General features: G+C 34.6%; 1 protein-coding gene across 1 annotated transcript in view; it reads left to right on the top strand.

Annotated features, from left to right (window-relative positions):
• LOC139982977 (receptor-type tyrosine-protein phosphatase epsilon-like) overlaps positions 1 to 8,578 on the top strand; it is a 150,383-nt gene extending 141,805 nt beyond the window's left edge. The window contains exons 20-22 of the mRNA XM_071996285.1: positions 1,337 to 1,476; positions 2,069 to 2,204; positions 3,377 to 8,578. Of these exons, the coding sequence (XP_071852386.1) occupies positions 1,337 to 1,476; positions 2,069 to 2,204; positions 3,377 to 3,454 (354 nt within the window). The 3' untranslated portion in view covers positions 3,455 to 8,578. The remainder of the gene's footprint in view (positions 1 to 1,336; positions 1,477 to 2,068; positions 2,205 to 3,376) is intronic.
• Positions 8,579 to 12,184: the final 3,606 nt, after the last annotated feature.

Below are 12,184 nucleotides of genomic sequence, written 5' to 3' on the forward strand. Positions count from 1 at the left end.
AACATTCAACAAGAATAAAAGATAAAAGCATTTCTGATATAAACGGGGTTTTCAAACAAAGGCCACTGGTGGAGGTAATTTTACGTCCGAAAAAGAAAAGGAAATTAAATAAAAAGCATTCTACTCATTTTCTGTTGAAATTGCCGAGAGATACTGTATGTCACAAAAAGGTTTTAATATTTCAGAAAAAGAACAATTTTTTTGGGGGAGTCTTGCAATAACAATCTGTTCTGTAACAATGTGAGCTATTGACTGTTTGCATATGTAGGACTAGTAAAATGCAGGCAATCTCAAGCAATATCACTTCCCAAGTTGCTACTGACCATTCAGTTACTGGCACACTTAAATGAAGAATCATGCAGCAGGAATTTAATAAGGTCATTGCGAGGAGTACGCTTAAAAGGAATCCATGTTTTCTATTACTTCATGATGCAAAGATCGGGCCACAAAACAATGTGTGTATTTATTGACTACATGTCAGTGGATATAGCTATATGTCAGTAGTAAGTAAAAGGGAATAGTATATTTCTGCCAGTAAGCATTTAGAACTTAAACACATGATGAGTTGGTTAACAATCATCAGCCAAGAATCATAATGATTTCTACACCTAACATAAGCCCCATATTACTTCTTATTATCAGCCAAATATCACAAGTGATGTGAAGTGAAGTGATAACTTTATGTGCTCTGTGGGGTTCTTTAACACTTGCATTTTGCTCCATTCCCACAATAATTTAGTCGTTTGTAATATGATGTAACACATTTTTTCTCATATCTCTTGCAATATGACATAACACATATATCTCATGTCTTTCGTAATATGACATAACACATATATCTAAGAAATTGAAGTTAATTTAACTGATAACTGCGAAGGTACAAGTTTGCTATAGGTATGTGTCATATATGAAGCTTCTGACAGAAAAAATGTAATGTATGGATGCATGTTTGTTATCTAGAGTATTAACAAAGTGTAAATAACTGTTAAGTTTGTTGCTCAACTATAACCTGCTAATGAAAAGGAGGGGGGCTATGTTTCAAACAGAAGAATGTAGTTGATGTTGTGCATTTACAAGAGTTATTCAAACAAGATAATTAATTAAACCAGATAATTAAACTTGTGAAACAAATGCAACCATGCTTGTTAATGTAAACTAAACAAGCAGGTTCACCTACACAACCATATGTAAGCCAAATTAGTTCACACCAGAATTTGTTTTGTTGTTGTAACATTCTGTCCAATAAGATATATGGAGAAAAAGTGAGTTGTGACCAGTTATATTTCTAAACTTGCTTTATCAGGTTCTTACGGTTTTACTTATTTCTCATATATAGAAAGTAATGTCTGTACATCAACTGCAGTTGCTCAACTGGCCTGAAGACAGAAACTTTTCAGTAATGAAGGAGTTCAGGAAGAAAATCAGCTTTCTGTATAAACAGCAAGAGATGTGTGGACCTATACTAGTACACTGCATGTAAGGATATTGATATGTGATCAGATTATTACTTAGTAGGCTAGATTTTAATTGCATGGCAGTAGAAATTGTTGGACCTACACCAACTCACTGCATGAAGGATATTAAGGAATAGGTAACATTATGAATTAGGTGTGGAATACAAAAGAACATTGTATAGATTTGGTTTAAGAGAGGTGGGGCTGGTTACAGGGGTAATGCAATGGGGACTCATGAGCAAACTCAAAGCACTTATTGGGTAGTGTATTGCCAGTACAAGGACGAATGGACTTGTTTGTTTCCAAAGAACACAAAGGCAACACTAAAAAATTAGCGATAGTGATGAATGTTGAAAGGAAGCATATTTTGTGTGTAATGCACATGTATAACATTACATGACAAAGTGCACGACTATTTAATTAATTATAATAACCAAGAGTGATTAATGGGGTGGTTGGGAGAAGGCATTGGTTAGAACAATAAATAAACCAAACACAAACTATGTGATGCCATTGTTTCTTATCATTTTCAAGTTCATTATGTAAAAAAGTAGATTCTTGTCTGTCATTGCGATGAAAATTTTTATGGAGTTTCTTCATTTTTTCACTAACAGCAGTGGTGTTGGACGTAGCAGTGTATTTGTTGCCATGGAGATGGCCCTACAGCAGATTGAGGCCATTGGCACAGTGGATGTTTTCAATGTGGTAAGACAGATGAGGAATAGAAATCCAAATGTCATCAAGTCAGAGGTGAGTTTAAGTTGTAATAGTTGATAAATACCAATTATAATTAACATGGTGAGGAGTATAGAATATTGTACATCAGATAGTACAATCTACCACAACATCAAAACAGAATTGAGTTTGTGAAGGAGATGCAAACCCAACCATTGCCATTGGTACATGTCATGAACATCTAACAGCTAACAAAAATATTATTCCATTTGGGAGATATCACCGACTTAATGTTTCTTCACACACGAGCCTATAGACTTGATCATGTTTAAATATGACATCATTGAGCCGCATGTGCTAAAGTTGTTTTATGCGTTTCTTTATTTATTACAGTTTTGATTTCTGTATTTGACTTGCCAAAATCCAAAATATTGAAGTTGTTAATAAACATGACCTTATAATGCATGTATTGGATTCAGTGTCAACACTATTAACAAGATTCTACCTAAAGAGAATAAGTAAAAGGACTGAGATCATAGTGACACTTTGACATCACTGAGTTATTTTTTTATAGATTTTGTTAGGTGGTTGGGGAGATGGTCTTTACAAAGATTTCTGTACTATAAGCCAAAGATGGTGGTTGCGTTATGTGTCCCCAATAAGTAGCATTGTAAAAACTACACACGATAGATGGAATCTTCAAAACAGAAGACTTAGGCCTATGTGATGATCATGTTCTATATATGTTATCCAAAAGACCTCAAAGAAATGAGAAAAATTAAAAATTCCACTTCATTTAATAACAATATCTGTGTCATCCTGCCACAAGTGAATTTATGATACACTTACACACACCTACACATGAGATATAGATATGTCAACATATAAATGGTGTATTTCAAAAAATTGTAAATTCTTAAGATTAAATCTAACTCTAAGTTTATACTTCCAGGTTTGAAATGCCTTAAAGAAAAAATGTGAACAGCAAAATATAAAAATTTGAAAATTTCGTTATTTTCCACCTGTCAGTAAAAAGTTGAAGATTTTCTATCATACTGTATGTCTTTCATTGTTTATGGTGTTATATGATGATTGCTCCAGTAAGCACAGCACTAAGAAGTATTCTCATAGTAAGTATACATCATTGTTATATATACATTTATCTCTATATTTTTTTATAGTTTTATAAATGTGCTTCAAATTGTAGATAAAACTTAATAATTCTATTTTTCTGTTTGTCATTACAGGAAGATTATTTCCTGTGCTACCAAATTATCCAATCTGTTGTAAGTGAAGAAGAGAATTATGAAAATCTGAAGTATTAGAGTTCTAGATGGTCTTTATGTACCACCTTGTCCCACTATTACCCTGCCCCTCTCCTTCTCCCATGCCCCAGAGTTACCCCTATCTCTGTTGCAGTGTTCGCTATGGATGGTATATTCCCAACCAAACAGTCACAATTAACCAGCAGAATAAAACAAGACTATCAGGACAATAGGTTGGAACTGGAAGTTAACCGGATATAGAACTGATCCAGGTGATAAAGGTCCCTTGACCTTAAAAATTTGAAGAAATTCATAGTGTAAGCACTAAAATCAGTTTCAACAGTCTGCATCAGCATGTAACAGTATTTGTGTTTGTCTCTTTCTTTTTGTTTACCCATTTTTAATCAATTTCAATGGTATAAGGGGATTAACACTTTCGCCAGCCTGCTGTAAATTGCTTGCTCTCTACTTTCAGTGACAGTAGACAAAGACTCATCTAGTAAGGTGTGGAAGATAGTAGTAGCCTAGGCTTTCTCTTTATAGTCTTTTAATTATTTAATAGAAGTAAAAAAAAAAATGTTAATTATAGCTGTCTGTTAACATATGTACATATGAGTGACAGTGGACACACACTTATGTAGCAAGACAAGGTGTTAAAAATAATAGTCTTCTCTATTTTTTTTCAATTCATTAATAGAAGAAAAGATGTGTTAAGGCTGTGTGTTAACATGTACATATGAGTGACAGTAGACACACACTTATGTAGCAAGGCAAGGTGTTGAAAATAATAGTGGTCTTTCTCCCTATAGTCTTTCAATTGTTTAATAGAAGTAATACAAATTTACTAATTGTTGCTGTCTGTTAACATAGGTAGAGTAGTTCCTCTATTCTTTCAATTTCTTTAATAGGTATAATATAACAACTAGTATTATTAACTGTAGCTGCCAAAATCAAGGCATATATGTAGCCAAGGTTATATGGAAAAGGGTGCACTTCAATAACTTGCATAACATGATTGAGTATTCACTTTAAATACTACTGTACAACACATCTTGAGTGATACCACCAAAAGAATATCATTTAATTATCATCTTCAAATTTATATCAAACTGGCTGCATTTTTTCAAAACTGCTGAAGCTGTGGCTTTCTTGAGGGAGTACTTTATAAGTACTTTAAAAAAAATGGTTGAGAGAGGGGAGGAGAATGTCATTGTAATATTTGGAATATTTTGTCAACAACTGAAACATCAAGTTGCATGACATTGTTCTCTTCTGATACACCATTATTTAGTCTGTTGCAATGGTTATATAGAATCATTTGTGCAAGTGCATCATTTTCTTGGTTGCATGGGCCAGAGTAGGAGTACAGGATACATTTGTGTGACAGTAGGCAATCACTCATCTAGCAAAGCAACGAGTTGTGGAATTTGTGGGAATAGTATATCTCTAGTCTTTCAAGTTTTTTTAAATAGAAGTTAAAAGAACTTATAGTTGTCACCTGTATTAAGAGAAACTCAAATTATAGCTGCCCAAGTGGTAATAACATGGATGCATACAATAGTAAGTCACATTGTGAAAATGTTACTTTACTGTAGTTCCATAAAATTTCATATTATTCTGATACTATATTTCCTAGTCGCATTTTGTCATTATCTGAAGGTATTATATTAATTCAATTTGAATGTTGACTTCATTTTGTTTTCTTTTGTTCTATTTTTTATTTTCATTTTGAACATTTGAATTTGCAATGGTATAACTGATATTCAAGTTCGTCTTTTTAACTATCATCCTTGCATCAAATGGTAATATCACAAATGACTATCACAACAGCAGGTCACCTAGTTGTGGAAATGGTACTTATTCTATGAGGTTTCATACTTTCATTGCCCACCAACAAATTTTGCTCTATGTAAATCTTTCTGTGAAATATCCATGCCAAGCAGCTAGGGTTTTCATCACTTGAAAGAAAGACTGATTTGAATTCAATGGGAATGTTTTCCTTATTTTGTTTTAGTTTTTCGTTTGTCTCCTTTTGCTTTCAGTTTTTGGAAGTAAACATTTTAATTTGAAATGATTTTATTGAATTGCAGCTACCAATTTTTATTTTCCTCCAAAGTATATTTTGATTTAAAACTAATTTTTGGTTTCTCCTTTTGTAATACATCTTACACCAAAATGGAAATATCATGAATGATTACAATCTAGCAAGTCAGATATGATGTGGAAATGTTACTTTTAGTGATTATTGTCTGCCAAAAATGAAAATTTTCTTTCAAAAGTGAGAGGCTGCAGACTGTGAAGCAATTCAAGCAAAGCGGCTTGATTTTTTTGTCACCATACTGTTAAGATAGATGTTTTATGAATTCAAATTTTAATATTTTCTCATAACTTTGTTTTGCTTCGCTTTGAGGTTTTGTTTTGATTTAGGTGTTTTTCTTCCTGTTTTCTCTTTTTCACATTTTTCCAAGTAAAGTTTTAATTTGAGATAATTGAATTGCAGTTGCCAAGTTTTGAATTTTCCAGTATACAGTAGGCTATTTTTTTTATCAAAATGTTTTGTTTTAACTTGTGTCATGCATCCTGCATCAAAATGGTAATATAATGAATTGAATACAATACAGCCAGTGATGCAAGTATGTTGAGGAAAATGTTGCTTTACTGATTATTGGCTAACAAGAAATTTTAGTTTTTACCAATTATATCTTACATAAGAGGCTCTCACCAAGTCAAGAAACTTTCTTTCTTCAAATTCCAGTTATGGTGCATTGATATTGAATTGCACTCATTCAGTAATTCCTTTCAACTTTATTCTTTTATCATTGAAATATATTATTTTAATGCAATGAGTGAAATAATTCAGAATATTTTATTTTTACATCCTTTTTAATTTTCTCTAATATTCTTTCTTTCTTTCTTAAAATGAAAACAAATCTTAATTTGTAATGCTATTGAAATGTATCAAGTGATTCCTTTGAACTTTATTCCTATATTTTTTTAAATGTATTATTTTCAATTTCATCAGACTTCAAAGTAAAATGAGTAATTCTTTTTTTTTCTGAAGTTAATTTCTTTTAATCAACAGCTTGGAATTGCAGCTGCAATTAGGCACACAATAGTTGTTATGATTTTGGTTTCTTATCATAAAAATAATAATCTTCATATCATTTTTGGTTCAGTGAGAAACGTAACCTTTGCATTCAAGATGGCGTCTGTGCGTGTGCGACGCCAGCTTGTAAACATGATATCTCATGAAGGGAAGGTCAGACCAGTCTCATATTTGGTATGTAGTACTTAGTACCACAACGCGTACCAGAAGCCTATTGTTCTTGGTGGAGGTCAAAGATCATTTGGGGTCACCAGGGGTCAAATTGTGAAAACCTTGTAAACATGATATCTCAAGACGGAAAGCATGGACAGACCTGATATTTAGTGTGTAGAAGAACCACATTGAGCAAAAGAAGCCCATTGATTTTGGTGAAGGTCATTTGGGGACAATAAGTCAAATTGTAAAGCCTTTTCAACATGTTATTGGAAGAAGGGAACCTTGGACAGTCTATATTTGGTTTGTAGATGTACCATATCAAATTTAAGGAGCCTATTATTGCTTTTGGTGGAGTTCAAAGGTTACTTGAAGTCAACAAATGCCAAACATTTACTTCACTGCCCTCTTACCTGTCTCTACACTAACAAGCCTTCCTCAACATAATATCCCAAGGGAAGCTTGGACAAATCGCATATTTGGTATACAATTTGTAACAAATTGAGTACATGAAAAAAGCCAAATGTTGTGGACGGAGGTCAATGGTCGTTTGAGTTAACCAGGGGTCGAATTGTGAAAAACATGTGTTACACAATATTTCTATCCCATTTAGTACAAAAAGCCTGTTGTTGAGGTCAATGGTCATTTCAGTTCAGCCTGCGTCATGTGAATTCATTGTTTGTCACATCTCACTGATTTCACTGTATTACGTCAGATTCATGAAGAAAACTGCTCATGTTACCTCATCAAAACCTCAAAGCAATTTTGCATTCTGGTTCTACATCAGATGCTTATTCATGCATGGGCTTAATGCAAAAAAAAAATAAGTAATAGAGAATAATACTCATAATTATCTAAATAGACACTACAACCATGTTATAAACTTCCACACTTTTCAATTATAAACACTTCAGTTTTTCTGAATTTTGTTCATTACCTTAGTGAGATATTCCTGCCTTTTTGGTAACCTGCCGTAGGCAGGCAATTAACATGAGTTTGGTGAAGGTCAAAGGTCAGCAGAGGGCAAAATGTGAAAATCTCAAAAATGCTGTATATACAAAACATGAACATCAAAGCAGCTCATATATGCATGATAGGATAGCCCAATGTAGCGTACAGGTTTCACACAATTTGGTGTAGGTCAGAGTTCATTTAGGGTCACCGTGGGCCAAACTTGTGAACACAATATCTGCAGATTATTGGCTCTCATATTTTTATGACTTTACTGTGAGAACATTCCATCAAAAGAGATTATATTCGGTTTGGCATAGTTGAAATCTCATTTAAGGTTTGCAGAGGTCAAACCCAAGCATAAATTTAAAAGTCAGGTCCCAATGAAAATTAGAAACTTATGCTGATTTGACTTCCCCTTATGTAGTAGAACATACCACCTTGCTATTTTACGTGGAGGTCAAAGATCGGCTTAGGCACATGCAGTATGAACTTCAGCAAGGATTAGCTTGCAAATTACTCTTGTGCTGCATATGTAATGTAGTTAAAACTTACAAGGCAAGTAACTGTGAGTGGCTTCCTTCTGGTTGTAAAATGTTTTGCAATGTCTAAATTTATGTAAATATTTAGGTTGATTTTTTATTACTAGAAACTTATTTTTTCTTTATCTGGGCTTGAAATGGAAAATGAGCAACTTTGCAAAGTGTGCTCGTAATTTACCATTCAAAATGTGAAATTCTCGTCCCACATCAATCTGTGGACACGGTTTATGGGAGCAGCCCAATAATATTACATGACAATGAGCAGTACCTGGCGTATATGTCACAGGGAATAACGTATCCAGTATTCTCATATGATAATGCACAGTAACAATTAAATAATACTGTCTTGGTGTTACATCTTTGAAGCGTCGTGGAATTAAATTTCTCATTTTTATCTTGGGTATTCATTCGGAAATAAATGGTGTGAGTAAATATGTCAGTCTTTCCATTTATAATTAATTAAGTGTACCAAAAGGTCCCTACCTCACATTCTTCTGGTCCCCTTTCACCATATATATGAATGCACTGCAGGAAGATATTCTATCGCACACTCCTTCCTATAACATATTGTTACTATTTTTATTTTCATTGAACAATGACCCTCAGTATCCAATTTTGAGCCATATTGAGCCAACGCAAGAACAGAATTTCACCTGTTTTTCAGACAAAAAAATATCAAATTGCAACGTGCACTAATAATTGGCCAGTCCAAAATTTGAAGTACTCATAGGCCAATACTTTGAGTACTGCAACAGACTTTTGACCCACAATTCACACTTCATTTTGGTAATTCTGAGAGCATGCTAAAAAATGACTTGCCTTTGGAATTAAAAAGCTTTAAAAACAAATGAGAACAATTTGAAATGATATTTTATCTCATCCAAAATTAAGGGTTGTACTCACAATGCGCAAACCTAGGGATGAGATTTATCCAAAGGTTATATGGCCTTGTTTAAAAGCAAAATTGTCAAATATTGTTTAAGCTCCACCCACTCATGAATATCAATCAGATCAAATTACATATAGTGCAAGCATATGAACCACCTTAAACTTATTCCATTAGAGCAAGTTTGGACAAAATCGGATGTACGGTTTCAGATATATTGACGTTTGACGGTTTTGACATGAAGCCCTGCCTACTCAAATAATATTCAGGACATTAGCACCAAAAACACTAGTGACTATGTGCTCCCCATGGGGGTTCTACATACTAAGTATGACCTTAATCAAAGTTAGACCTGTTGAGATTTTTGTGTTTACAAGCTTTCTTAGCCCCACCCACTCATGAATATCAATGAGATCAAATTTTATAAGTGCAAGCATATGTACCACCTTGAACTTATTCCATAACAGCAAGTTTGGACAAAATCGGGTGTAGGTTGCAGAGATATTGATGTTTGACGGATTTGACATTAAGCTCGGCCTACTCATTAATATTCATGACATTAGCACCAACAACAAAAGGGACCATGTATCGCCCATGGGGAATCTACATACCAAGTATGAACTTCATCAAAGTTCAACGTCTTGAGATATCGTGTGTACAAGGAAGTGTCACAGACAGATAAATTCATTTGCCTTTTGCAAAATTGGCACAATTTGCACGTGGACTGAAGATTCCAAAATGGGTGAAGGCCCTAGCTCCTATGCTCTTGATCTGAGCCCCTGAAACATAGTCTACACCACTGCTTATTTCAGGAATGACTTGTGTTTTGCCATTGAGCAACCAAGTTTTCAATATCAGCTGACAACAATCTGGCATTTGAGTGTTGATCATGTTAAGTCCTTAAACTGCTCCAGACTTCAAAAACCAAATTCTCACCCATAACTGACTCCTTTTTTTTCAGAGGAAGGAATACATTGTAGCAGCAGGGAAAGGGAAAGTTTCTTTCTACAGTATGAAGATACTGTTGCTTCTTTTCTGACACTTTCATAGACTTTGTTCTTCTGGAATTTTCTGTCATTATTTTAGCCTATTAAGAACTGCTAAGTGTAGAAACAGCTTTGCTCCTTTTAGTGCTACTGCACATATCTGATGTACTACTTTACTGAGGCTGGCTTTGAAAGAATGTGATACAAAAGATGGTACCATCATAAACAAGGCCACGAGCCTATATGGGCATGGCATGAAATAGCTACACGATTGATACAAAACTAAATGCTTAGTCACTCCACCCCTGAAACAACCCCACCCCCCTCTCTCTCTCTCTCTTTTCCTACATACCACTCATCAGACTCATTAACGGTAATATGGAGTGCACTCGCACAAAAGCGAAAGATGCGATAATTATGACAGTAGAAAATACAGCTAGAGCTGATATCCACAAGAATTAAATAGTAGTGTGGAGGATTCAATTATGACCAACTAGGACTTTCTACTGGTAAACTTTACTCATTGTAGAACTTAAATCTCTATAAGTTCTAATCCATGAGACTGACTTGGTTTTTGCTATTGGTTACCAACATGCACTTTTTACCCTAATATAAAAATATTGGGAGTGTTAAATATACGGGAGGGTTAGCTTAGTGGTTAACGCTGGTGCCTTTCAATCATAAGGTCCCGCGTTTGAGTCACTCCAAGATTAATATATGTTGTCCAGTTACAGAATTATTGACAATTCATAATCATGGACGTTAAAATATGAATCTAAGAGACTAACTTCGGTCAGCTTGCGGTTTTTATAAGCCAATAATGGCTTCTTCGCGAGTTCCTGCATGCAGGAGTATCTAAAAAACATACAATACCTACATATTGAAATTCATCACAATTTCTATAGAACTTGTATCTCTGTCAAAGAATAGCTCTGTTACGATATCCAGCATTCCTATGTTAAATTGCTAAGGTAAAATGTGTCCATCAACTTTACGCAAGCAGGTAGCCTACCAAGTAGGTCACTTTCTTTAGCAATTAACTTAGTGTAACAAGCAAATATAATCTAACGGATAGTCTCCATTGACTTTTTAGGTAAACACACTGTTTTTCTTCTTATTGCCACTAGACTAGGCATTGGCTAACTTCATAGACCGACATCAGATAATGTAAAGTATAACTAACCACTGTAACCAGCAATGCACAATATGTTTGTGCCTTCAAATACTGTCCTCTTCTTCTCTGCAACGCATCAATGGAGACAACTGAACAATTAGGAAGAAGAACAATATCAAGATATACCTAAACGATTAGACTACCCGCTGTACACAATGGAGAGATATGCACAGTACACGTTGATGAAATGATGAAAAATAATATCTAGCTCACCTGCAGGAGCCGTGCCCTGCACCGCATGACGTCTCGATTAGGATTTGTCATTCTCTTCTTCGTCTTCATGTATTGTTCATCCACTGTTGAATGTAGCCCTCTTCATGCAATTTCTGTCTCCCTCTCTCGTGCTCTCCAAGTTCATGTTGGTGTCTTCACACACTCGTATAAAGTGTCATCTCTCAATCTTCTTTTGTCTTCCCTCTTCTCCCATTTCTTGGCGGCCATTCTGTCATCCTTTTTGATCATATATTATCTTGCAACTTGCCCAGCCCATTTCCATTTTAATTCTTTGATGTAAATAACTATGACATATTTTGTCCTAACGGTACAGTATACAGTAACATAGATTTTATATGCACAGGCTCTTCGGTAAGGCTCTAACTAAACACCCACACCAAAATATAGCCATCATCCCACAATTTAAGGCAGATTACATTACTCAATGACATGTAACACGGGTGGTTTACAATATACACTCCTTAATTGGAGTCAATACCATACAGAATGGCAAATTATATATGCCAGCAGTGGTGACATATTCAAAACAAAACTCATGGGATTAGTAACGTAACTTTTGTCTACACAATATTTCAATAGGGAGCCTTTCATTAGGCTACATTACATGGCCTACACTGACAAATCTCAAATCCAGGAATACAACACAATTACAACTTTATTCCACATGATCCGCAGAAAAGGACGACATAGCAATATAAATCACCAGCACAACTGTTTTCTTCAACAGGAGTTCACCAAAAAGGGAAGCTTTTACTTTA

Source organism: Apostichopus japonicus, chromosome 2, assembly GCF_037975245.1.
Source record: "Apostichopus japonicus isolate 1M-3 chromosome 2, ASM3797524v1, whole genome shotgun sequence".
In the NCBI taxonomy this organism is placed as follows: Eukaryota; Metazoa; Echinodermata; class Holothuroidea; order Aspidochirotida; family Stichopodidae; genus Apostichopus; species Apostichopus japonicus.